Source organism: Hirundo rustica, chromosome 25, assembly GCF_015227805.2.
Source record: "Hirundo rustica isolate bHirRus1 chromosome 25, bHirRus1.pri.v3, whole genome shotgun sequence".
Lineage (NCBI taxonomy): Eukaryota > Metazoa > Chordata > Aves > Passeriformes > Hirundinidae > Hirundo > Hirundo rustica.
Genome location: NC_053474.1, coordinates 2,279,164 through 2,305,434, shown reverse-complemented (window position 1 = coordinate 2,305,434; position 26,271 = coordinate 2,279,164). Strand labels below are relative to the sequence as shown.

Below are 26,271 nucleotides of genomic sequence, written 5' to 3'. Positions count from 1 at the left end.
ACGCAGCAAGATGAGGAAAAGATTTAAGAGCAAACTACAATTTGCCTCAAACATCTTCACCACCACTCGAATATGTTAAAGGAAACAGAACAGAGTGAAGGTGCTGGTTCATCTGACAGATGTCTCAGCCTTTAACTTCCACACGTGGGCAACTTGTGGCCAGTGTCTAATTGTGAAATCATAAAGCATAGCAATGCAGAAACCTTCCTGAGCAAGGTCACGCTCACGACGCTCGGGCAACAAACCAGCAGCAAAATTAGTGACGCTGAGGGAGGAGGAGAGCGGAGAAAGGGATCCCAAAACCCCAGGGAGGCTCTGTGCACTCGCCTGGGAAGGGTGTGCTCCTGGGGCACTACAGCAGACAGCCCATCCTGCTCCTACCTTGGGCCAGAAGTTTCCACCTTCAGCCTGGGGGGGGTCTCCTCACCTCTGTCAGCCCCACACATCCTTGTGCCCCCCCAAGCTGGGGTGCAGAGCTGCCTGTCCCCATTCCTGAAGGCCTGGTGGCACTGAGGGTTAACTCGTGGAGGGGGAAGAGGCTGCACAGCCAGGGAATACTAATGGGAGCTAGGAATCTCCTGTGAGCTTGTGCTGTGCTGTCACAAACCTGCACTCCGAGATGGCAAGTGACCACGAGCTGCTGGGCACGGAGAGAAGGCCAAAGCCCTCCCCAAAGCCCAGCCTTGTGCTGGGGTGCAGCACTCCCTCCTGAAGGGCTGTGACCCCACAGTGAAACATGGGGGTGAAGGAAACGACCGCAGCTGAACAAAAGTGTTGGGGTGACAGCTGCCCTGACTGAAATTCCCCCTCCTGTAACGAGCAGCCAGGCTCACTGCAAAGGCCACCCTGTGTCTGTCGAGAAGGACACTGACCCCTGCAGCAACAAATGCCCAGTGGCTGAGCCCCATCTGCTGCTGGGGGCCCTCCCTGGCATGGGCAGGAGCGAGGGGCTCAAAAAGCACAAGTTCTAAGGACCAGAACCATGCAGAGCCCAACAGCTCCCCTCCCTTTGGAGGTGCAGGGATTGACCAGTGCAGCCTCAGAACCACACTTGGTCAAGCCCTGCAGCTCCAAACCCTCCTATTTCCTACAGCTTGTTCACTCACTTCAACTGAAGGGACACGCAGAGGCTGGTGTCACCCAGGAGGTCAGTGTGTGGCCATGGACAGCAGCGCTGGGCTGTGCCCTCTGAGGAGCACCCTGGGGTCAGCCCTCCGTGTGTGTGTGGTCCTGGGCGGGTCTGGAGGGAAGCAGCTCTGGGGAGAGCGAGGGCAGGGGCCTCCAGGAAGGAGAGGCCTGAGCCAAGCCCCAGCTGCGTGCCAGACAGGCAGAGGGTGGCCCGTGCTGTGACGCCACCAAACGCCGTGGCCTCGGCACTGGGAGAGCTGCAGGCTCCAGTGCTGGGCCTGAGGAACAGCTGATTGCCCAAAAAATAAACTCAGCGGCAGCCATGACTACATTCAGTGAGGGAACGTCCCCTCACGTTCAATAGTGTTTAATCTTCATCTAGCTCAACACAAATCAGTAGTGCAGCAATATAAATACAACTGAGGAACTTAAAGCCTTTTGGCTTTCATAGCTCAATAAGAAGGGAAAACAAAACAAAACAAAACAAGCCGATGAAACCAGTTTCCAGTTTTTAAATTAAACACAAAGAAAGGCAATGAATGCCCACCCATCCCCAGAGAAGCAGTGGCATCCTTCATGCCAGCACGAGGACAGGGTGCAACTCACGACAGCAGCACAGTGAGATGAGGAGCAGGAATGGGAAAGGATCCCCCTGCCTGTCCTTGGGCTCAGGCAGCAGGGACACAGTGACGTGCTGTGCCACGTGCTGCTGGCACTGCCCGCTGCCCTCAGGTACCCAGAGTTCCCTTTTCCACCATGAAAGGACACCAGGTGTGCTCCTCACACTGCGATGGGAGCACGCAGGGCTCTGCAGCACACGGCCAGTGAGCTGCCAGCCTCAGGGAGCAGCCACAGACCAACCCCCGTCACCTGGGATGTGCAAATTTTAAGGGGAAAAAAAAAAAAACCCAAACCAAAAAAAACCCCACAGTACACAGTGTTCCATAACTGAGATATGATGAAAGTCCAGCCTCATGGACGGCCTGGTGACCAACAGAAGGCGCTGGGGCCACGGAACATGTCACAGCTTTGGAATGAAGCCAGACGTTGGACACAGGTACCAAAGGTGGGTGTGTGTGTGCCCAGCTCTGGTACCCAGCAGGACTTTGCTGCAGGAGGGGGTCTCCCAGCCTGGGCAGTAACCACAGGTCAGCTTTTCACACATGAACAGGCACCAAGTCCCCAACACTCAGCATGAGAGCGGCCTGACAGCGATTTAGAACAGCCACAAACCCCTCTCCTACCTGCAAACTGCCAGAGTGTGACCAGAGTGTTGACATTCCCCCTCCTCTACACTCCAACAGCAGCCAAGTGCATGTGAAAGGACAAGTCTACATTAAAATAGTGCTTAAACCATTAGGGAAGGCGGGAGTAAAGGAGAAGAAAGATGTTGGACAGCACAAGTAGCCTGTGGTAGGCTACAGGAGCCTGAAGGGAGCTCAGAGCACAGCTCAAGGACTTGACCTTTCTTCTCTGAGAAACACCAAGGCAAGTGAGCTGCAAGTCCACAGGTGCTCCCTCCACTGCAGTGTGAGGTGACTTAGGAGAGTCCTGCACATTCACAGTTGCTCCAAGTGGTTCTGTCCTGCCCTCTCCAGATGCCAGCTCTGTCCTTTTCTGACCCTTCTGGGGTTCACAGTTGCCTTCTCCTCCCTTTGATTCCCCTTGAAGTTCAAATTCAAGTACAACCAGTTTGAACTGAATGAAAAGAAACCCACAAAACCGAAGTTATTTTCTGTGAAACGAGTTAGCAGCGTTGATCTAGTCAAAGTGGCCTCCAAAGGCCTTGGTAGGACAGGGACAGGATTGGCCTTCCCTGCTGAGCTCCAGCCAAGGCTGCCCAAGGGGAGCTATAGGATTTCCTCCCTCTGGTTCTTGGCTTTGAGTGCCAGCTGTCCGTTGCGCAAGGAGCCGTTCTGGCTGCGGAGCAGTTTCCCTTTTTCCCGGTCAGGCCATGTGAAGATGGCTTCATCACTGTCCAGCTCGGACTCTGAGTGCATCAGGCTTGTGTTGAGGACCTGGGCTTTCTGTCTGCCACCTTGAAGGAGAAATATTCCCAGGTTAGAAATGTTTTTAACACCAGTGAACACCTCACCTAGCTCTATCTCCTCTAAGTCTCCTTTTCCAATCACGTCTAAGAGGCAGCAGAATCTGACTTTCCTCTGTGTGTCTCTTACTCCCTCTGATGCTGAAGCCAAAGCGATCCTGTCCCAGACACGCTGGCATGTCAGAGGTCACAACAACACTCCAAGACAGCACAAAGCACAACAAGCAGACAGGAAGGCAATGATGTGACCAGAAGGGGCTGTGGGAGCTCTGTCTCCCTGACCTTGCTCGGGGCATTGCCTACAAAACACTTGGAGGGCTCACGACTGGAGTAAGAGAATATGCAGGTGTGTGAGGGGAGATCTCTTACACCTCACTACCCTCTCCCTACTCTCCTCTCTGCTACTCCTGCCTGCAAGGGAAGAGAGATAAATTAGCAGGATGAATTTAGATTAATGCACAAGGACGAGAGAGAGACATTTACTGATATTGTCAGCAGAGGAAATATTTAAATTTAGCTTTTCCTTAATGGAGAAATGCAACATTTCCTCTGTTTAGCAGAAAGCTCTCTGGACATATCTAGCAGGGAAAAAGACTTCAGTCAGCAGCCAGCCTCGGAAGCAGCAAGATGAGTTTAGTGACCAGAGAGCAAATGGTGAGGCACATTTAGTACATCTATTGCACGCTGGGCTCTGAGGTGACAGATGGTCAGATTAAAGCAGAGTTGGGTGCTGAGGGAGGGAATCACACCCGGCTTTCCTGCAAGGGTATCCGTGTTGGAGCAGCTGGGACAGCCAGGTCTCCCGAGGACCAGCTGAGGAGTCTGTCACTGCAATGCCCTCCACGCTGCTCTGGGGCACTGCTCACTTTGCTGGAGCACCATTAAATGGGGTAACACTGGGATGAGCAGCTATTCTCCCCTGGCAAACAAGGATCAGGGACTCCTTTCCATGCACAGTTAACACATCCCCTTCTCCAAACAAAAGCAGGACACGCTCTGATATGAAACACACACTCAGCAGCTGCAGGGCTCCCTGGCATTCAGCAGGATTGTACTTGGCACATCCTTTCCAACATTTCCCTCTTTTCCTGGTCAGTCAGCAGGAGACCACAGCATGGTTCATGTATCAGATAAAAACACTCCAGCCTGAAATAACTCCCTGATCTTTGCAAAGCACCTGACAAGCACTCTCAGGACAGCAATGCGGGCAGGAAAATGCTGGCTAAGAACACTGAAGGCAAATCCTGCCTTTCTGCAATGGGCCAGCGGACCTGTAGCCACGTGGAGCACTGAGGAATTCGTGGATCTCCCTCTGAAATGCACCTGCTTACTGGAAAACTAGAGGATGAGCTAAAATGTGAAATTTTCGTCGCCTGATGCGCACAAGAGCAAGAATAAGTAAGCTGATGAACCAGTTGTTTGTGGTGGGCGAGTAGCAGAGCAGAAATCAACCTCAATCTCTCCAGTACACAAGTATTCTCAGGTTGTTTTCAGGTGTTGATCAGTTTAGAGCAATGTTTAGTGCCACTGAATTCCTGCTTTGCTGTAGAGAATGACCAAAGAATTGCATATTGGCAAGAAGGGAACTACCAAAACCTGGTGGGAAACTAATTTAGAGAAGTTACAGTCACGACCCAATTTGGGGCTTCCTGAGTCAGGCAGTTCTGCACAGCTTAATGAATTCACTTCCTGCTTCTGAGGCACGAAGTGGAGACATCAGGACCAGGCCAGTTTCAGCCCTGATTTCCAAACCTAAGAGTCAGATGACTTTACTAAATTCCCCATATACAGATCTGAGACTTCTAAGCCCAGAAGCTCTCAGATCTTCTGAGACCCCTCTGCCAGTCCCTACATCACGTTTGTTTCACTATGATTTTAAGTCAGCTGAGGAAGAGGCCTCAGTCAGCACTCTGGAAGTGCTGAGCTCTTCCTTCTCATGTTTTACCTGCTTTGGGATTTGGTTTTAACTCCAGGCTTTCTTGATCCGTTGCATCCAAAATCTTGTATTTGCTTTTTCTTTTGGATTTTCCTTTCCGTCTAAAGGGGAGGAAAAGGAATTAACAGATGGTCCACTTCCAAAAGAGCCAGAAGAAAAACACCTCTGATCCTCAAAGCTAAAGCACTTGCTATTTAGGATTATGTTGATATCACAAAGTGAAACATTAAAATGTTGCTAAGTTGCACATTTATATGCTAATCCAAATTTTGCTTCTTAACATAACCCAGAGTTCTGGGACTTCAACATTTAACTTGAAACATTTCAGTGAGAAAACCCAACATCCCAAGGCTCAGCAGGTAACCTGCTGGGACAATGACTTTGAATCTTTAACCTCCTGCTGCAGACACTTGGCTGTGAAACCTGGATACAGCGGGGGTTTGGTCCCAGTCCCACCTCTTGCAGCAGCAGATCACCATCCACGACAAGATTCCGAAGGCAACCACGATGACGAAAGATGCAATGATCACATACAGCACACTCCACTCTGCAAGCAAAACCCCAGAGATAAACGCGTTTTGGCACCTCATACAATTGACAGTGCACATTTTAGGGGGCTGTTCTTGGGAAAGAAAAGGCAAGGCCTGGCCCTTTGCAGAATTAGAGGCCGGCACTCCCCACTGGCAGTACCAATTCCCTTGGGGAGCTCGAGATCCAGTGTGTGGACTCACAGGGCAGTTTTCACCATGGTTGGTTTATAAAATTTGCTGTCCTGTGGCAGGAAAGCCTCTGTACAGGCATGACAGAAGAGAGCTATGATTTACACACCCAGAATGGACTCAGCTCTTTGGGGGTGTTCACTGGGAGGGTCTGAAGGGGACTCACTCCCCTATCAAACATCATCTGCCCAGAAGTGAGACAAGGGACTGTGTCCTGGTGTCAGCATCTCATCAGAGCTGCCTGGCTCTGTGCCCACCCTGGGTTCAAACACGGGTTTCTCTGCCAAGGTGCCCACCCCAGAGGGGTTCACGTACCGCAGTTGCTTTCGCCGTCCCCCATCTGCACCCTGAGGAAGTTCTCCATCCAGAACGGGTCACACACGCAGCGCTTGGTGAAGGAGTCACAGCGCCCGTGCTCGGAGCAGTTCAGCTGACAGGCTGGGGGCCAAAACCAGCAAGGTGAACTAAATGACTCACAGGTGAGGCAAAAATGGGACAAAATAGTTCAATACAGCCAAGTCCTCCTGCAGGCTCTGACCTGAATGTGGCCCCTCTGTAGCTCATTCATACTCACGAGAGGTGAGAAGTGCTAACGTAAGCACCTGGGCCTCATGCCAAACTGAAACATCCCACTTCACCAGCAACATACATTTTGCCTAATAAATCCTCATTTTGATACACAAGTCATGGAATTTGTGTATCTGTCGAGTAAATGTTTTTAAACAAAGTTTTGATTTTCCAATTCAAACGCCGCCTGTGAGACAGGCAAGAAACAAACAGATCCTTTGGAGGGACCAAACAGAACTGAAAAATGGCTTCTGAAGGCCACAAAATGATAAGATGAGGAAGTAATGAAAATAAATACTTTACACAATTCTAGTTTCAAATCTCCGACTGATTAGCAAATGATGCTCACAGGATGGATCTCATAAAAGAGTGCTAATGTAAAGATGTAAAATAATGACAGAAACGGAACATTTCCTGCAGACTGATGTTTGTGCTGCACAGGAAATGAGTGGGTTCACAGCTACCAAGATTATTGCAGTTTATTGTTTTCAGGATGACACTCATTTCAGTGGCTGTAGTCCATTAACACTGTATTTGAGTTTCATAAGTATCAATCTGCTTTTAGTTTTGTGAACTCTTATCTTCACAGCAACACTGAAAGCAATTATTTATAACAAGTTGAACAGTGAATAGATGGAATTAATTGGTAAATAAGTGATTAGTGAATAGTCTAATAGACTTAATTTTCTATTTCCCATTTATTAACATGAAAGCTCCTGCACTGAGTGTAAGAGTGTGGGGATGTGGGTGTTTTTAGCACCCTTATCGTGTCAGGCAGCTGAAAAGAAGGTAACATATGTTCAGTCTGTCCCAAGAGACTCTCACTTACTGACTGTGTTAATCTCCAGCGCCCGGAAGATGAGGAAGTCTGACTGTTGTTTCCGCAGCTCGTTCTTCAGCGTCCAGGCCACATCCCGTCCTTTGAATATCTGATGGGGAGGCTGGTTCTGCACAAAGAACACCATCTTCGTGCTGGAAGAAAGGCGAGAATTATCATTGCTGCTGCTTCGAACATCACGTGGAGAGCCACACTCTCCAGTCTGTCATTAGAGGGACTTGCACAGAATCCCAAATTTATTTGAAGACCAGACTTCTGGCTCTGTTTGAAAGCAGTAATGGCAGACCTGGTCCTGCAGTAGAAAACCCTTCAGGGTATCTGACCAGTTCATGTTTTCCAAGCTAGGGCTGCCCTGGTCTTGAATTTGCACATCAAGCAGATCTTTGCATGTTCATGCTAAGCATCAAATCCCCAAACTTTAAGGCCCTGCTGTTTTCATATTCTCCTCCCTTCCTCCCTGTGGGATCCTTAGACTTTAGTACACCTGGAACTTGAGGGTCCATTTACCTCCTCAGCACTGAGCCCCTGCACCAGACAGTGGAAGTTTACAGTCTTTTGCAGAGCTGAGTTCGAATGCACCAAGAGCTATAGCCCAAGACCAACCCAAGTGTGAAGGATTCTGTATTCTGCAGCTTTTGCTGCATTAATTTTATGATAGAAGAACTTGCTCCTCATGGCTTGCTCACCTTGCAGAGCCCTGTGGATCCTTTAGACTCACAAAAGGATGCATGAATGTTTGGGATTTATTATCACTACTGAGCTTATGAGTCAATGTGATATCAGCGTATGTGAAAAAGAACAAACCAGCAGTCAGAGGAAAAAGCTCTTTTTTAAACAGCACAAGTTACTTTGAAAGTGGAAGCAAAAATGGGATCTTAAAGCCATCTGTCAGGAAACAGTCTCTGCTCCTTTGTAACACTTCCCACTCTTTTGTCTGCTTGAACATATAAACAGATGAAGCACTAATGACAAGAATCCCTTATTTGCCTTACTCAGGGGCGACTGGCTTGCTCATGGCAGAGACAGAGAGCTAATGTTACAATAGAAAGTGCTGGCTCCTGTGTTCTCAGCTCTCCAGGTTTGCATGGACAATGAATTCTGATTTTCCTGCTACAGCAGGCCACGTGGACATGAAGGAATCAATACATCACAGCACTCAGGGAAGTGTAAAGTAACAGCAGATGTATTGCTGACTTGCTGCAGGACTTTAGGCATGACCCTTAAATCTTCTTCAGTGCTTTAGGTACTTTGAAACTATTCCCCTTTAATAAAAACAAAGGGCAATATTGCAGTTATTTCAACAGATTGCCACTCATGGCTTGCTGCCACTTTCCAGGCAGGCAACACCACCCTGACCTACAGCCCTGCTCAGCAGCCGACCTCCATGTGTTCAGGAAAAATGCAGTTTTCTGTAAGCTAACTAGTAATCAAAATTAAGCTTTTCTATCTCTTTAAACAGAAATTACATTGACTGTCAACATTTTTTCATACACTAATTTGAAGCAGTTGTGTAGGCAGTAAAGCTACTGCAGAATTAGTGGAAGGTGTCCCTGCCTGTGGCTGCGTGGATGGAACTGGATGAGCCTCAAGGTCCCTTCCTACCCAATCCAGTCTGTGATTGTATGAGCTACCAATTTGGCATGAAGGTGAGGAGGATTGTTACACACTCTGGCGTGTCGTGTTTCAGCAAACTCCTGCACCAAGCCCCAGTTACAACTGGAGTTACTTCTCCAGTTACAAATCACAGCTGCAGAACATCCCTTCATGCAGTCTCCCCAGTTTTCAAAAAACAAATCAGATTTGTTCTTATTTTACAGGTTTGAGGTGAAAAGACACTAACAGCAGCAGTTTTCAAGGGCAATGCACCATCTCCAGAGGGGAAAGATACTCAAGACCTGCTTGGCAACTCTGATCCGAGCAGGAATATAAACGTTAAGCAACAACTCCACATGTTCCCGTGATCCAATCTGCTTCCCAAGAAGCCTTGATTTTCCAAGCCCTCAAGCAATTCCTCACCATGTACCCTCCCAGATGAATCCCACCTTTGTTCAGTGTAGGGCTGGATCTTTTGCACGGTGATGTCTGAGTCGAGGACCCCCAGCAGCACCCCTATCTGTCGGATGAACATCCCCTTCTGCCGCTCCGTCAGCTGGCTCACGTTCACATCCAGAATTATCTCCACCAGGTTGTTTTTCCTAGGATCTAGAGAGAATGTAGATAGTCCAGACCTTAGAGTTTCTATTTAGCAGCCTGAGCACGAGGCAGGTTTTTAGCTATCTTTCCAGGATGTTTCTGATTTGAGCACAGAACGACAGAGTGGCACTGTGGGAAGGGACACAAATGTAACTCACAGGTAACAGAAGCAGTGAGAGTCAGCCCTCAGAAACCACAGGAAAACACAACCACATCCCCCAAAACTTTTGATGTTTACAGTTCTAAACTGGACTAGATGACACATTTTAATCCCAGTATATTGTATCCAGAGGGTTGCAGGCAGATGTGATACAGCACAAACCCCAGACTCACCAGGTTTCACCTCCACCGTGGTTCTTTCCGCATCACTCTCTCCTTTGGCATCTGTTACTCTGAGGTGAAATGTGTAGGTCCCTTCTACCAGATTGGACAGGAGGAGGACAGGATGATGGTCTGAATTATTTAAGACTTCCTGGAAGGCAAACCAGAGTAAGTATGGGGAAAAAAATGATCAAAGTAGCACCATGTATCATCATATTTCGGGATACGACAGAGTAACAGCCCAACACTGAGCTTTGCATTTCCTCAGGAGCTGTCAACACTACCTTGCACTGATTTTTGTGATCCTTTACAAAAGAAAGCTCACCCCAGCTGCAGGGCTCCCCTCATCTCGGGTCCACAAGTAGCTGACAATTCCTTTATCATCAGAGGACTTTGATCCATCCAACTCCGCTGTGTTTGTGGGCAAGGTGATGACAACGTTACCAGCAATTTTTGCAATGGGCGGCTTGTTTATCTCTAAATAAACAGAGAGAAAGCACTTGGAGAAAGATCTTGTAATGCCCAATCAAAAATTACTGCATTAAATCTCCAGTGTACTGCAGAAATCCCTGCCTAACCCTAGGGAGGAGAAGGGAAATACCGCAGGATTAAGCTGAAGATACTGTTCTTCCGGGAAAGGGCAAACCTCAAGGCCACTTCAGCGCTCTCCACATTGTCTCCCTGCATTCCTTACTTTTATTGTACCTCTGGACACAGGTTTTGCTGAACTGCTCAGAGATAAGCTGTGACTGAGCAGCTCTGCTCGTGCCTGGACCTACCTTCTTTGACGATGACATTGACGGAGCTTTGGCTCTGCAGGTTCCTCTCATCTTTCACTGTCAGGGTGAACTCGTATGTCCCAACCTGGAGGCCTGTGACAGTGGCAATGCTGCTGTTGGCGTTCTCCAGCTTCACACCATCTGGGCCCCTAACCAAGACACAAGGGGTTTGGTTAGTGTTGGACCTTTTTCAGGGGGTTTGATCAGTTTAAACTTTGCACAGAGCACCGGAGGCAGCCTCACTCCAAGCAGGAGCCTGGAAGGAAGAGACTATAATAAAGAGCAAAATTATGTTCTCCAGATACAGCAAGATAATCTAAAGAGTAAATGCAGGATCCAGAACAAAAAGCCTAATTTCTGGCAGTTTAATGTTTTGGTTAATTTTAAACCAGAGGAACATTGGTAACAGCATTTAAGTGATGTTTACAAATACTGGTAATTTCAGCAAATTGGCTTGTGAACTGCACAACGAGCCAATTTTGTAAAAAAAAAAAAAAAAAAAAAAAAAGGTGCAAAGCAAAAACAGTCCTTCATTTCTAGGGCTTTGCACAGACTTTGCATCAGCAAACAGAAAAAGCAACTGCAAGCTGCTCGTTGGCTTTTTCCTGAATTCCTTAAGGCATTTCAGGGAATTTAGAGCTGGAAGAGAACTTTGCCTCATTCAAACAAACTGCAAAAGCATTGATTTAGGAGGCCCTGCTGTTGTTTGATCACAAGCATCAGTCTTTCCATGAGACCAAGACCAAGTTTCACTGCTGTGAATGGAAACACAGCGGAGCCACACCACGCTCAGAATGGGAGTCAGGCCTAGAGATGAAGGCAAAACTATTTCTCATGCTCAAAGAAAACCCCACCTCTTTCCAACCAAACATAAATCCTTGTCTTATTCAGGTCACTGGTAGAGCTTGTCAGGCCCAATGTGATCATGACTGAACACAAGGGAGGTGTGGGGGATGTGACTTGTTTTAAAGGAAAGGTTTGGATACACAAGAACATGGAAGGCGATTCACACCGTGTTTTTTCCCAAAGAAAGAAGACTATCTTCTGGTCATCCGAGCTCTTACTGCCATCTAGAGTGGTGCTGTCCACAGGAAGAGTCAATTCTTTATCTGGACCAGCATCTGCCTTTGGGGGCTTGTTGTTCTCTGGAAAAGAATGCAGTATTTCTCATACACACACCATAAAGGTGAAGCTTAAAACACCACCATTAAGATTTTCTCCATGATCCCCAGTACATCCCTTGCCCACTGCCTTGCACTTAGATTAGAGTGAGGTTAAAAGCAGTTAGTTCCAATGAGCATTTCATTCACATATCTGCAATAAAATGAGACTGAAAACTGTGAGTTTTGATTTTTGCTCTTATTCTCTAAGTACCGCTCCACTTTTCCTGCCCCCATCCCAGGACCCAGCACCGTGGGCAGACACAACTGTCTGCAAATACAATCCTGCCTTTACTGTAGGAAAACATCAATTAGGTTACATTGTGTAAAAGAAGAGAATGGCCTACAAAGGCAGTATTCCTATAAGCTTTCTTTTGCTCATCTATCAGCAATATACCAGCCCAGAATGATCCTAAATCAGAGCAGCTTTTCTGAAAGTCACCGTGAGACCTAGAGGCTGCTGACAGATTGCTGTTCACCTCCAACCCCTGGAAGGGAAGCAGCAACAGCAGGTAAAGGCAGCTTACCTGGCTGGACTATCACAGTGACCTCTGCAGTGGATTGGTGCCCAGCAGAATCAGTCACTATGAGCTGGTAGGTGTAATCACCTTCCTGCATTGCAGAGAGCTGCAAGACTGGCGTCCTCACGCCCTGTGAGAAAAGATATTCATGGATTAAAAACATTCCTCACGCAGATGATGATGGACCAGAAGGCTCTGATTCTAAAATAACTGTTACCAGAACATTCTAGGGGTTTATCCCCAACTCCTGCTATGTGCCACTCCAGCATGCAAAGCTCTTGCAGCTAAATTTATGCACGCTACAAGGACATTGCTGTGGGCATAACAAGAGTAATGCCATACAAGCAGACCTTTTGGGATTCAGTAGTTTCCAGCTCCAGTAAAATCTCTGGGGAGCCCTGTGCAATCCCACACATTGTGAACCTGATTCATGGACTTTCTTATTCTATAAATTTGACAGTAGTAATAATCTTTAAAAGAAAAATGATGACACAGAAACAAGTTCCAACAATTACTGTTTAGCACTGAGGAGAGCCTGACCAGTATCAGCAAAATTTCGACGCCAAGATTCAGCTCAAAAGTTCCCACCTCTCTCAATCCCCCTTCTTCAGCAGGATTTAAAACTGCATTGCTCAAGAAAGGAACAGGATGCCAGTGGGGAGGCTGGTGCACCAGCTCAGCCACTAAACCAATACCAGCCTCACACACACTTAACTTTAAGCACATACTTAATCATCACACATTTGCTCTGTAGGATTCTAAAAGACATTTTCTAACAGTCCATTAAAACTGGTATGATTACAGATAAAAACCCAGCTAGTGACCAATCCAGGTGGAACACTAGAGACCTGCACTGACCTGCATCTCCATCACCTTCCCTTTGCTGTTGGGGCTGAGCAGCCACTCGTAGCTGACGATGCTGTGGTCATCCGTGCTCTGGTTGCCGTAGAGCGTGATGGAGTTCTGGGGCAGGGTGATCACCTGGTTTGGGCCAGCATTGGCCACTGGAGGATAATCCACTGCCTTCTTCACAGTCAGGTTGGCAGTGGTGGAGTTGCTGGCACCATCTGAGTCCACGACTGTTAGACTGGAGAGGGAAAACAGACGTGAAAGCACTGAAGAGTGATGGTGATCAGAGCTGAATGCAGGCTTTTCTGAATAGAAACTTCCCCCAAATGTTCAATTATCAGCCTCAAAGCGATGAAAGGAATTCAACAGTCACATCCAACTCTCACTTGAAATCTAATAACCAGTTCCAAGGTGAAACACAGAAGTGCATTACTAACCCACAGCACATCTTCTCAGGTAGGCTGGTACCACAAAGCACAGCTGCTTTTTGCTAAATATAGATCTGAACATGGATCTGATTAGTTCATATGCTAACTGCTTAACAAGAAAGCAGTGTTCAGTAAGAGGTACTCCAGTTTATTTCACTTTAAACAGATCTGCTGATGGAGTGACGGACACCACACCAAAAGACAGGCCAAAGGAAAAACACAGGGAAAATACAAAAGTAAAATCAGCTACCACCTATTGCCCAGGTTGTGCATCGAAGCATTAGGCCTCATTCACTTATCTGAGACAAACACATTGCATTTAAAAACTGGATTTGAAGACTGCATTTCTTCCTAAGCCTTTACCCAAAGAATTTAGATTTGACATTTCAAGAGACATTTCGTAGCACTGACAGACCAGCCATCACCTTAACCAGGGCTACAAGTGAAGAATAAGAAGTAGCTGGACATCTTATCTCCCCTGAAGTGCAAAGCTACAAAACTACTTGAAAATGTAGGAGTGGAGAGAGAGAACATCACAGGATGGAGTTCTCTCCATGTTTTGTGTTGTTTTTTTTTAAACCAGATTAACATTTCAGGAATCTTATACATTTCACTCTTAAGGGATGAGAACTGATGGTGTGACCTACCTGAACGTGTAATTCCCAGGTACCAGGTTGGTCAGTGTCAGAATGGGAGTATCACTGGAAACCTTCTCCTCCCTCAAGGGACCCTTCAGCTCTTCCCAGTGGTAGCTGATAATTTTATCATCATCAGTGCTCTCTGTTTCAGTAATGGAGGAAAACACACACACAAGGAGTTGGAAAATGCTGCTTCACAGATTCCAGATGGTCAGTCCCTAATTCTGCCCTGGGCTTAGTGGGCAAAGGTATTTTTGGTCCAAGCCCAGAGTCTCTGTAATGCTCAGACACCCAAACTGTAACAAATCGGTGCTACTTGGGGCTAAGACAACCTGAATTTGTTTAAAGGAACTCCTGAAAAGCTCTAGTGCAGGTCAAGATCACTGAAGGTGCGTGTCAGTAACTTAGACGTTTGAAGTTTAACCAAGAGCCCAGTAAATTTTGACTGACAGTAATTATTTTTTGATTCTAAGCAGCAACCTCCAGAGCTTTTCCTTTTTTACGAGATTGGCTCTGGTCAGCGCCCTTCAAAAGGGAGCATGGAAAGGTGCTGCTGTGTGTGTTCTGCTCTCCTGGCCAGAGAGGCTAATTCTTTTCACTGGATTGTCTTTGACAGCGTCACTGTTTCTCTTAAACTTTATGCAAAAGGCCAGCCCAGGACCAAACACAAACCAGCCCTGCTGGATACTGCACTTAAACCTGCAGGTACTCACTGCTGCCGTCGATAAGAGTGGAAATGGTCGGCAGGGAGATTTCCTGGAACGGCGGGGCCACGATGGCAACAGGAGGCTGATTCACCCGGGGCTCTGCAACAACAACCCAGCTGTTACCATGACACTGCAGACAGAAAGCCCTGGCCAAGGGACTGCAAAACTACCAGCAACAGTGCTTCCAGCACCTTCTACACCAGCTTGGGGGGGGAATCAGTGCTACCAAAAGGGGGTTCAAACAGCGTGGAGGTGAGCAGCCAGCACACCAGTGCCCTGGGAAGGTTGCTCTGCATCAGTTTTCCCCTCCTGGGTCAAGCACCTACAGTTTCTTGCCACAGTGTGGCTGCTGCTCTGAAAAGTGAAGGATTTTGGTGCATGCTGCCAGCTGCAAAGTCACTGCTTATAAGGAAATGATCCACAGCACCCAGAAGACCAGCCACACACTCTTGCTCATTTAGGGAGCGCAAGAGCCCTTCTTTGCCCTCAAAGCTTGTACAAGAAGTCTCGCTGAAGACTGCAAAATGAAAGGGTTTTATTGAAAGCTGTGGCTGTCTCTTTACACAGGCCACCTAAACAAGATGCTGCATCTCCACCAGCTCATCTGCAAACCATGTCTTACAGTAAAGAATGAGATTTGACTTAACCTGCCTGTGGTTGGGAATGATATTCCTTACTGGACAGGGAAGAAAGGAACCTCCAAAGGAACTTCAAAGCTCTGGTTTCTCTTCAGCTTTTGCTCCTGCTGCTATAAGCTTTTGTCAGACTGCAGCTAGTTTTTATGGAAGCAGTGGTCTTCCAGGGCGAGTTGTTTGCTGAGCACTTCCCTATCAGGATTACAGCTCTTTTATCAAGTGGTTGATTTGATGCAGTACAGCAAAAATAGCTGTGTATTAGCAATAGCTTCCCATCTCAGGAAATTATTTAACACATACATACATATACACATATATACATATACATATAAATATAAATATATATACACACATGCCAGAAGTTCACAGCACAATGAGTTATCACCACACTAAACCAAATAATCCAACCCCATGCTGGAGCTGCCTTGGCTTGTCAGAGAAGAGCGAAGTCAAGGAAAATCCAATCCCACCACTCACTTGGATTCACTGTTACATTCACATATCCCTCTCCATGAGCGTTTTCTCCATCCACGATGACTTTGAACTCGTACAGACCAACAGTAAGCTGGAAACAAACACAAAGGATTATTTATCTAAAGGTTGGTGGCACCTTGTCAGGACCTACTGGAAGGTCAAGTTCCTGTGCTTTGGCACAGGAACACCCAAGCAATTGTGCTTCAGCCTCTGCACACAGAGCAAAGGATGGTTTCCAGGCCAAAATGGTATTAGACATATTTTAATTTACAGTGACTATGCAGAAACCTAAGACTCGTATTTCTCCCTGCCACAGGATTGTCAGTCAAGCTTTATTTTCCAGCAACAAAAGGCAAACAGAAGAGAGATAACAGAGGTTAGTTCAGGTTGTCTGGCCACAGGAATCTGCACCAGCAGATTGCATTTGAGGTGAGAAAGGCTACATGTAAGAAGAAAATCTCTTTTTGTGTGGTTTTTATAAATGCAAGTGTTTCTTCTCTCCCTTCTAGGTGACAGGAGCCAGGCAGTCACCTCTTCACCATTCACTGTTGGGGCAAAACGAGAGGGTGAGGGACCAGGTGCTGGATAACAATCTTGATACCCAAAAGGCTGAAGCCGTGACAGAGACCTGCACACACCTTTCAAAAGGTTCGTCTCTGCATGATATCCTTACTAAAGCCTGTAGATTTTTTTTTTCTGAGTGCAGTAGAATCCAGGCTGCTCCAAGGAATGTCTCAAGTATAGAACTGTATATACACAGTACTTAGAGCCATTTTCTTGTTAAGAATCCCCACGTGCAGGGACTGGCAACCCTTTTCCTGTTAGAGCTGTCTAAGAGCAGCAGCCAGGGACATGCCATGAGGTGTTACAGGACTCTCAATAATGGAAGCAGCAAATCCCTCTTCCAGTGGGCAGTACAAGGCTCAGACCTAACCAGACTACCATAGGAATATTCCCAGCCCTTGTTACTGTTAAATTGTGCCATTTGTGTGCCTTGTCACACTGCTTGTAGGCAGCTTGTACCTCCTGCAATCAATTTCTTCCTTCCCTCGTGCCAGATCAATCTCCTTTTTCTAAGAGCCTCAGAAGAGGGCTTGCAGTCAAATGTTGGCTGCTTGCCCATCATGCAATTTCCTATTCATCCTGAAATCCCATACAAGCCTTTCCTGACTGCTGGGGTCCCCATCCTCTCCACTTGGCATTTAACACAACAGGATACAAAGCAGCCAAAGCTTTACCTTAGACAACTTCAGGGTCTGGGAGTGTTTCCCTGCCATTTCTCCACTGTAGTCTTTTGGATGAGTAATCAACTCCCACTCATAGGAATATGTGGTTCCTTAAAAAAATAAAAAAAAACCGAAAAGGTCCAGATGTTTGTTTTCAAAGCATGTCTTTCTGCCATGCTAAAGAACTGCAAAGGTATTAAACATTTACAAGGCACATTCTGCTGCACTGTGGAGAAATGAGACAGCTTGGGCTGCGGCTTTTTGGGAATATACCCAGGAAAAGAGACAATCTGTGCTTCTAAACTCATTTACACTAGAATCAAACCCCATCTTTCAGCCTCCAAGGCAATAAAGAGCTTTGGAACAATCACAGCTCCAGGATAATAAGAGAGAAAAGCTTTATCACATCCTCAGATCCTGCAGACACAGGAATGCCAATTTTTGAACAGAAATGAATCAATCCCTGCTGTCACAAAGCATGGAACACACCTGCCTCTACAGCTCCCACTGCCACAGTGGACAGAGTTAAGAACTTTAAAAATACTTGCCAACAATTTGCATGATGAAATGAGGAGTGTACAGAATGTGTTCCTCAGCAAGCAAATAATTCAGATTTTGATCACTCGCTAATACAGCTCAGTTCCTATCAGCAAATACCAAGAATAGATGCTAAAAATCCAATTCCTCCTCACACACCACCCTGAGAATGTGCCATCTCTTCTCCCATCTCTTCTCCCATCCCTTCTCCCATCCCTTCCCACAATCTCCCAAATCCACTGGCTTTGTAGCACGTTCCATTTTTTTGTGTCTCACTATTTTCTCTAAGAGGCAGCACAAGGTAATAGCTGAGTATGAAAAATCTCCATAGGAAGGTGCTCCCTGACAAAAGACATTTTCAAGACTGCCCTTATTACAGGCCATACATAATGACTGTTTGCCTTTTCACATCCCAAGCCCTTTAGCAGAATTCCCAGGGAAACCTTACGAGGTGGTGGTTCAGGAAGCACAAACGCATTCAGCTGGACTACATTCTTTGGCAGGGTCACTTCGACACTGTCTCCAGCAGAAACCACCAGCTCCTTCATAGCTGAAAGGGACAAACACAGAATTGGAAGAAGAACAGAGGAAAAAAAAAAACCAACATGTTCATAAATCCACCTTGGTTCCAGTTTCTGGAATGAACCCCAGCTACAAATGATGATGTATTTCGTAAACGCCCTGGTCCTCAGCAGACCTCCCATTTCAGGTTTCGCTCTCCTTGTCAAGGCAAAAGCGCTAATGGGGGTTTACAATTTTTGGACAAGCCCAAAATTACTCAGTCACCTCTCTCTTTGCAGATACTGTGCTGAAACGTGGCCCCTGGGGAGTCTCTTCACCCAGGTCCAGCAGGATGGGAAGGGTGTTTTACTTGACAGCTTTTTGGCAGAGAACTCAGGCAGGCTCACGGCACAGCAAGACAAACACTGCTACTTCCAAACTGCAATTCCAGAGCTTCACAAATATATAAAGAATCCACAGAATTTCTTCTTTGAAAAGCTGCTTGAGGGCTAAGAGAATTTTTTTTTAAACCTGCATGGCTGCCACATTCAGTGTGGAAGCTCAAGATACCTGGTCCTTTTATTTATATTTCCTTTTCCACCCCTGCTCAAGAATTTTCTTGCCATTCCATTTCAAATAAACTGACAGGTTGCTTTGAAAGACTACAGGGTAACCTTGAAAACTATGGCCAGGGACATATTTTTTCCTGCTTTTTATTATTAGGATAACTAGAAAATTGAACACATTTCTTAAAAACACCTCTTGGCCTCCTCATCTCCCTCTTCCCTTCCCATTTACTTTATATTTGTCTTTTTATTATTGGACCTGGGAATTATGCATAGAAAATAGGCTTTCTGTAGTTTGACCCTGTCAAAGACAATGTCTCAGAGGTATGCACAAAAATCCAAGTTAAAAAAATGGGAAAAAAGGACATTAAACATTCAGCTATTTTCCCACCTTTATTAACTATTATTTATCTATCTTCCAATTTTAACAGCTAGTGGAATTAACCACTTTTTTCCTCCCCTCTCAAATACTCCATCAGTCTTTCACCTGCAAAGAGTTCCAAGGCAAAAAGCAATCAGATCTCATTGGGAAATAATAAAAAAATCCCAAATAATAAGAAAAACAGACAAAAAACCTTGGAAAAACGACTCTTTACATCATCTTTGCATTGGTTAGCAAAACCAGGGAGCCCTGGCTATATTAGTCTTCCCAGACAAACCAATGAAGATGTTTAAAGCATATTTTTCAGTTTTAGCTGGGGTAAGCCCTTAAAAAAAAAAAAACAACAAACCATTAACTTGTCAGCACAAGCAGCCACTGAGCACCCTGCCAAAACCACCCTCGGATGAAGTGCTTCCCTTACACTTTCCATTTGTTCCCTTGTAAGGGAAAGGAACCCTACATTCAAAAGAAATTCAGCTGTGAACGCTTCAGCACGCTGGATTAACCGAATTCTGAGACACCACACGAGCAGTACACGCCATTCCCTGTGCGCAGCCACCCCCACAGGGAGGGAACAGAGCTGCCAAAGGGCTTTTTGGCCTTTTTGCATTTTCAACAGTCTGTTTTAGGAAATACCAGCGTGAACAGAAACATCCTCGTGCTGCAAAGCAAAGCACGGGCTGACAGCCAAGAACGCTGTTCTCCACGGCTGAACGGTGCAGTGACACCTCAGGGACAGGAAATAATCAGCTCCACCCCTGGTTTTTTTTGAGCACACATTAAGATTTCTGCTCGATTTGATGGATAGCAGCGTGCCAAGGCTACTGGAAAAACGTTTGCCAGGACTCTGCCACACATCACATCTCAGCCTTCACTTTGGGAATTAAGATATCCCCATTAGTTCCCAGCTGTCCTCACATGCAATGGTCACATGCAGATTTATGATGCCCAAGCTCCATTCCAGACCTCAGGAGTTACTGGGATCCGGCAGCACACGTGCTGACAGAGATATCTCAGTATTTTCCCCAAGGTTCCATAACTATCTCCTATTTTTCCACGCTTGAAAATGGCTTGAAAAAACCTGAGCAGGTGCTGGAGCCCTGCAAGTCCTCACCTGGTGTGGTGGCGGCAGTGCTTGGGGCTGCAGCAGTGCTGCTCTGGGCTGTAGGGACACTGCCATTTGTGGGGACTCCACTGGGCACAGAAGTCTCTGCCTGTGCCTTTGCTGTGCTCTTCACTGGCACGGGGCTGGCTGTGGGGAACACCTCAGAGTGAGGATGGGCATCACCAGGCTGCCCAGGCTTCTCAGTCTTCCCTGGAGCTGGCAAATCCAGTGCCACAGGGCTGGAGAATGTAGCCAGCACCGAGGATTCTGGTGTAGATGTTCCTGCGTGGATCTGTAAAGCAAAAAGTTGCCTGAGTTTGACCTGAACACTCAGTGTCAGTTTTAAGTTGCCCTTCTCCTCCTCCACAGTTAGGGAGGCTGAAAAATCCCTGATTTGTTTCTACAGCTTCCTCTTCTCTCTTCTCAAGTGTCTCTCCATGTTCTTTCTCCACAGCAGACCATTTCTACCCCAGCTGAACACCAGTTAACACCAGACTTAGCTACAACATTTAACTACCAAGGCTGCTGATGTGGCAAATAGAAATTCCAGGTTTAAAACCACAGTGAGTGAGGCTAAAAGAACAGAAAAGTGGGATAAGACAAACCCTAAAGACAGGCACCACAAACTGGGGTTCATTTACTTTGGCTGTGATTTCCTTTTCCTGAAGCCATGCAGTTGGCCAACACAAAGCAGGAGGATTGCAGTGGCATTTTTTTTATGTAATAATTGAATTGCTGCAGCAAGAGGAAATTTATTTTGGAATCACTCTTCAAAGCAAGGTGAGCTGACACAAACAGCTCCCTGCGTGCCTGCCCCAGGAGATGCTGCTGGGGCAGGGAGAGGAGCTGAAGGGCACAAAGTCTGCTCACATCCACACAGGATGTGCCACTTGATTGAAAATAATCAAGAGTGGCAGGAACAATTTCCTTTCTTTCATCAGAAAATTCCTTTTACCTAGCCCTATTCCAGTTCCTAGCCTGCCAGGCCACACTCATGACAATTTACCCTCCACCGTGACATCCATGTGTGTAGCACGTTTTTGGTGGTTTTTTAGCTAACTCTATTTTGAGAACATCTGCTAAATATTTAAAATGGAGCAATTTACCATCTTCGACTCAGAAAGTGCTTTGGAGCTGAATTTCCCACCACTACTCCCCATTAGAGGAGTGATCAAAAGCTCATATTGGAGGAAATATACTGAAGCTTTTAGACCATGCTGTTGGCATTCAGTCCAGGAAACAGGAACTGGGAAAACAGTTCCAGACCATGGTGGGCAACATCCTTGTCAGTAAATGGGCTGGGCTTTAGAAAACACTAAATGTTGGTTGTAAAAATAAAGCTGTGCTGCCCACACTGAACAACCAGCCAAGCCAGGAGCAGCAGTGAAGGCACTGAGGGCTTCTCTGCAAGGTTTATGTTTCAGCCTTGGGCAAATAGCTCACTTTGCTCACAGAATGTAAAACATTTGTTTGATTAACATCTGAGCTTTATGGACCAAAGAATCAAACACTGTTTGTTAGTGTTACAGACATAAGCTGTCTTCCTTTATTTGGTTACTTGCAAATGGGCTTACTTAAACAAAAGTATGGATCCTTTGGAATCCACGCAGGAAAAACCTGGCATGCTGCTCCTCCTCAGTGGCCTCAGGACAGCTGGATGCCCCAAGCTGCACCATCTTCCATCCCCTGACAACTGCAAAGGGTACTGACTGCCTTTCCTCAAGACAAAGTTTGAAATGCTGCCAGGAGAAAGAGGGGAACAGCCAGGCAGGAACTCCAGTGAGACAGACTTTAGGAAAGGCACGGGAGCAGAATGTTCCCATGACTCCCTACCACTATGGGAAACCACTTTTTGCTTCTCAAGAATCAACCCAGAAGGGTCACGAGAACAAGAGTCACAAACAGCACACAGGAAATCCACATTCACCTGCTGGCCACAGCAGAGTTCCCACTTTGCTTGGCAATATTTTCAGTGAGCTGAATGCTTCCTTGACTCACTTTTAATTCCCAAAAAACCCCCACTTTTACAGTTAAGAGAGATCCTCTTCCTTCCAAAAGTCTTCAGGATGAACTGACAGCTAAATGTCTGTAGAGAGCTTGAATTAGATAAGCTCTGCCTGGGGCAACATAACAGGCAAAAATGCCTCTAATACTTGCAAGCTAAGACATTTCTTATCTTTGCCCCATAACTCTGAATTCTTTAAAGCAAAGAACAGATTATTTCATTCTTGGGGATAAATGACAAGGAGACTAGAAGTTTGCCAGCTGTCCTATCTTATTAGCTTAGAAAATAGAGAGAAGTGACACATTGGCCTGAGTCAACACAGGAGCCTCAGACAATTTTGATTCCAACCCCTAAATGCCTTTGGCCTGAGACAAATAACCCAGTGTCCTTGTCTGAGAGTCCCATGTCTGTTAGAGAGACTAGAGCAGCCCTGTACATCAGAATCCACACCAAGCCCAAGTTACTTGAGAGAAAAATACCTCTTGTGCCCTGGAATTTTCTTTTATTTTTTAATTTAAATAGGCCTGGTCTGAATTTACAAAATGGGCTCTTTCCAGTTTAGATGATGGCCTTGCTGTCTGCAGTAAGTGCCACATCCGTGAAGACTCTTAAGACACTAAAATGTAGGTAAATGTCACAAACCATGACAGAGTTAGTGCTGGTGGTAAAGAGAGACATTTCCTTGTTCCTTATGGATGAAAAGCACCCAGCACTTGCAGGAAGTGTGACAGCAAGAGCCAAACAGTGGGCTTGATGTGAGGGCAGGAATGTGTTCTCTGGCTCCGTTGCAATGCTCCTGCTCCAGCCTTTCCCAGTCTGCCTGCAGAGCTGCTGCAGTGCTGCAGCAGCCCTGCTCATCAGCAGTGCTGCATTTAAATGCTTCTCCTGACTGGCTGTTCAATGTGTTGCTATATTTTAAAACTGACAAGGAATTCTACAACAAGACAGGAAAAAACTGGTGCCCGGAAAATGTCACTCACTTTAATGAAAAAGTACCGATCTCCCTTAATTAAGGGCTGATGAGCAGGATGCACTGTGGTTTATCCTGGTTCCATAGCATGGATACAGTAAAAACAGAAATTAATGTTCAGTGCACATCAGCAAATGCCATTGCAGATGGCTGTGGAGCTATCAGAACTGCAAGAGGAAAATGAAAACCCACAGAAGCAATGTTTTCCCAAAACCCTCATTTTCCTTCTCTCTGAGCCTGCAAGAGCAAGGACAACATTTGTCTTCACACACTCAATGCCCAGCAGCAGCAGAGCAGGAAAAGCACTTTGATTTCAAATGTCCTTTCGTACTTCAGGTGTTGGATGCTCTCAGGTACGAACAGCCAGTACAAACCAGTACTGACCCCATCTTCCAACCCTCCCTGAAGAACAGCGTTAAACACTCGCCATGTGCTCCATGGATTGGGCCAAATGTAGCCCAGGAGAAATTCTACTGATTTCAGCACAGGTGTAACTTAATTTTGGTCCATAACCAGCCCAGCTTGGAATACCTCCCTCCTGGGAGGTCTGGCCATGTCCCAAGAACACAGCTTCCAATGTTGTGTCCTTGTCTCACGTTAAACTGCTCTCGGGTTTGAAGTGCAAGGACAGCTGCAGAGCTGGCTTTGCATTTTGCAGGTAAAGTTGGATGGTTCAATAATCCTGGAATTAACCCAGGTGGAAATTTTAATTCTTCCTTCTCCTCAAAAACTCCATCCTAAACCTCAAAAATGCAAATGCCAGGAATTCCATCATGCCGCTATATTTTAGTAGGAAGTTTCTATTTTTATGAACTTACATTTTGTTGGGACATAGACTTTATTATTAGCAAAAATCATCAAGGAGAGTAAAAACCTTCCCCTAGCACGCATCCAACAGTGCATGTTAATGACAATGGGAGCACTTCCTAAAGATGGGAAATCCTGCATTTTCAGCAACATCCAGAAACTGATTAATCAGTGTAATTTATTATTTGCAACCAGTTTACTAGACACGTTGGACAGTAATAGCAGGATAACCTGGAAAGCAAAACTGCAAACAGAACAAGCAGGGAGATGTAAAAGCTGCTCCCCAAGAGGAAGAGGAGACATTTAAGAGTGTCTGCAAAGACATCTCACATGTGCGACAGCTGAGAGAATGGGGTCACCGTGCTCAGCTCAGCTCAGCTGCCAGGAGGAGGAAAGAACAGGGAGGATGGAAATGCTGCAGCATTGCAGGGGAGAGAGAAAGCTGAGCTTGAGTCAGCCCCAAATGCTGGGGGGGGATCTGGAAAATCAAACATTTGTCAAGCTTTAGTGCCTGGTTTCACACGTGTCACCCTGGCTGCCCGGGAGCTCTCGGCAGCGTCCCTTGGCTGCTTGCCACATCCTGCTCCAGGGTGGTGGCTCAGGCAGTCACAGCCCTACCTGCAACCAGGATTTGAAAAATTCTGTCATTTCCAGAACCAGAGGCAGCAGTTTTGTACAATGCCAAACCCTTGGAACACGGCAAAAGCTATTTCAGGAACAGATTAACAAAGTACAATTATATTTCACCATCAGGAGCGCACAAGCATTTTTGAGATAAGGCTCAAAAAATTATTTGCAGAAGTGAAAATACAAACATCACTTAACAATTCAAACGTGCCAAATTCTGTGTAAAATCAAGATGTACTGGCTTAACACTGTATGTATTTGGAGTAGAGACTAAACTGATTTCATTCACCCAGTGCCAAGGTAAGCTTTGGTGGATTTGAGAAACAGGAGCACTCTTCAAAAAAGAGAACATTTGGCATTAAGATGGCAACTCAAGCAAGCAGACTGACATCAAAGTACACTGTGAGTTGTAGGCATGACTCTATAAAATAATGTATTTAACTGCCTCGATTCAGCATTTAAATGAAAACAGCTTATTTTATTGTGTGGATCTGAACAGGTACTTTTACAGGGAACAGTTTTCAGCTCCCAGACTATTCCCACTGACAGTCACCTCTCCTTCTCATCTGGCAAGCACACTGTGTGATTATCCAGATAAGCACTATCACAGCCTGCCTCACCTTCCCACTTCAGTGGTTTATCCCAGCTACGAAAAGGGAGGGGAAAACCCTACCCCAAAACCCAAACAAAACCCCAAACTGCTGGCCGTGCCTTGTTGACAGGAGGCTGAAAACTGGTAAAAAAACTGGCTGAAATCTACCTAAAGCCAGACTGAGGAGGGGGACAGCTGTCCCAGACAACCCCACTCCAGCCCCAGCAACCACTTACCTGGGGCAAGTCACTGTCAGCATCCTGTGACCTGTTCACATTATTGCTCTTAGCAGGGAGTACACTTCTGGGGTACTGTTCTCTTGGGTTCTGTCCATTTTTCAGCAAGTTTTGCTTTTGATTTTCTTTCTCAGGAGCAGCTCTGTCTGCCACTAAGTGCCTCAGGACCTGATCCTTCAACCGCTCCGCTTCACTTTGGCTGCTTCTGGAGTTCTCTGCCAGATCCCTTCTCAGGAGCTGCACCCTGTTACCTGCCAACCTCCACTTCTGGAATGATCTCCGCAGTCTTTTCTTCCTCTGGAGAGGCACGTCCCAGTCCAACCACTTGTGACTCCAAGTTTTCACATCACTTTCCATATGGAAGTTTAACAAGTGCTCTGTGCTTTTTGATTTCTTTAAAAACACCAAAACGGAACCTGAAGAGCCAGTCTTGTTGGCCTGACACGTGCCAGGCACGGTGCAGTTCACCTGGATGCACATATTTTCCAAGAACCAAAAGGCATCACAGGTGGGGCGCTGGCAGCAAGTGGTCTGACAGGAGCTCAGAGTATGGAACCCTTCCAGAAGCTGCAAATGATGACCTGCCCACGATCTCAAACGACCACCAAGCAGGATCTTCCCCAGCTCACACTTAGATCCGTTCCAGTTTGCATCTGGGAAAGAGGAGACAAAAGACAAACAGAAAAATTCTCAGTCCTTTAAAGCAGTGGATAATAGACCTCATCACTACTGTCAAGGTGAATTTGGGGCACAGGAATAACGCAGGAGAGCGGATAT

General features: G+C 46.3%; 1 protein-coding gene across 1 annotated transcript in view; it reads right to left on the bottom strand.

Moving 5' to 3' along the window:
* Positions 1 to 1,455: 1,455 nt before the first annotated feature.
* The window catches only part of KIAA0319L (KIAA0319 like), a 29,827-nt gene continuing 5,011 nt past the window's right edge, over positions 1,456 to 26,271 (bottom strand). Inside the window, exons 3-21 of the mRNA XM_040086167.2 lie at positions 25,495 to 26,147; positions 20,267 to 20,549; positions 18,152 to 18,253; positions 17,179 to 17,276; positions 15,944 to 16,031; positions 14,838 to 14,930; positions 14,134 to 14,266; positions 13,068 to 13,296; positions 12,216 to 12,339; positions 11,541 to 11,673; positions 10,529 to 10,677; positions 10,075 to 10,226; positions 9,762 to 9,900; positions 9,278 to 9,437; positions 7,227 to 7,369; positions 6,146 to 6,268; positions 5,568 to 5,658; positions 5,121 to 5,212; positions 1,456 to 3,166 (exon numbers count right to left, since the gene is read on the bottom strand). Coding sequence (XP_039942101.1) covers positions 2,979 to 3,166; positions 5,121 to 5,212; positions 5,568 to 5,658; positions 6,146 to 6,268; positions 7,227 to 7,369; positions 9,278 to 9,437; positions 9,762 to 9,900; positions 10,075 to 10,226; positions 10,529 to 10,677; positions 11,541 to 11,673; positions 12,216 to 12,339; positions 13,068 to 13,296; positions 14,134 to 14,266; positions 14,838 to 14,930; positions 15,944 to 16,031; positions 17,179 to 17,276; positions 18,152 to 18,253; positions 20,267 to 20,549; positions 25,495 to 26,147 — 3,173 coding nt within the window. The 3' untranslated portion in view covers positions 1,456 to 2,978. The remainder of the gene's footprint in view (positions 3,167 to 5,120; positions 5,213 to 5,567; positions 5,659 to 6,145; positions 6,269 to 7,226; positions 7,370 to 9,277; positions 9,438 to 9,761; positions 9,901 to 10,074; positions 10,227 to 10,528; positions 10,678 to 11,540; positions 11,674 to 12,215; positions 12,340 to 13,067; positions 13,297 to 14,133; positions 14,267 to 14,837; positions 14,931 to 15,943; positions 16,032 to 17,178; positions 17,277 to 18,151; positions 18,254 to 20,266; positions 20,550 to 25,494; positions 26,148 to 26,271) is intronic.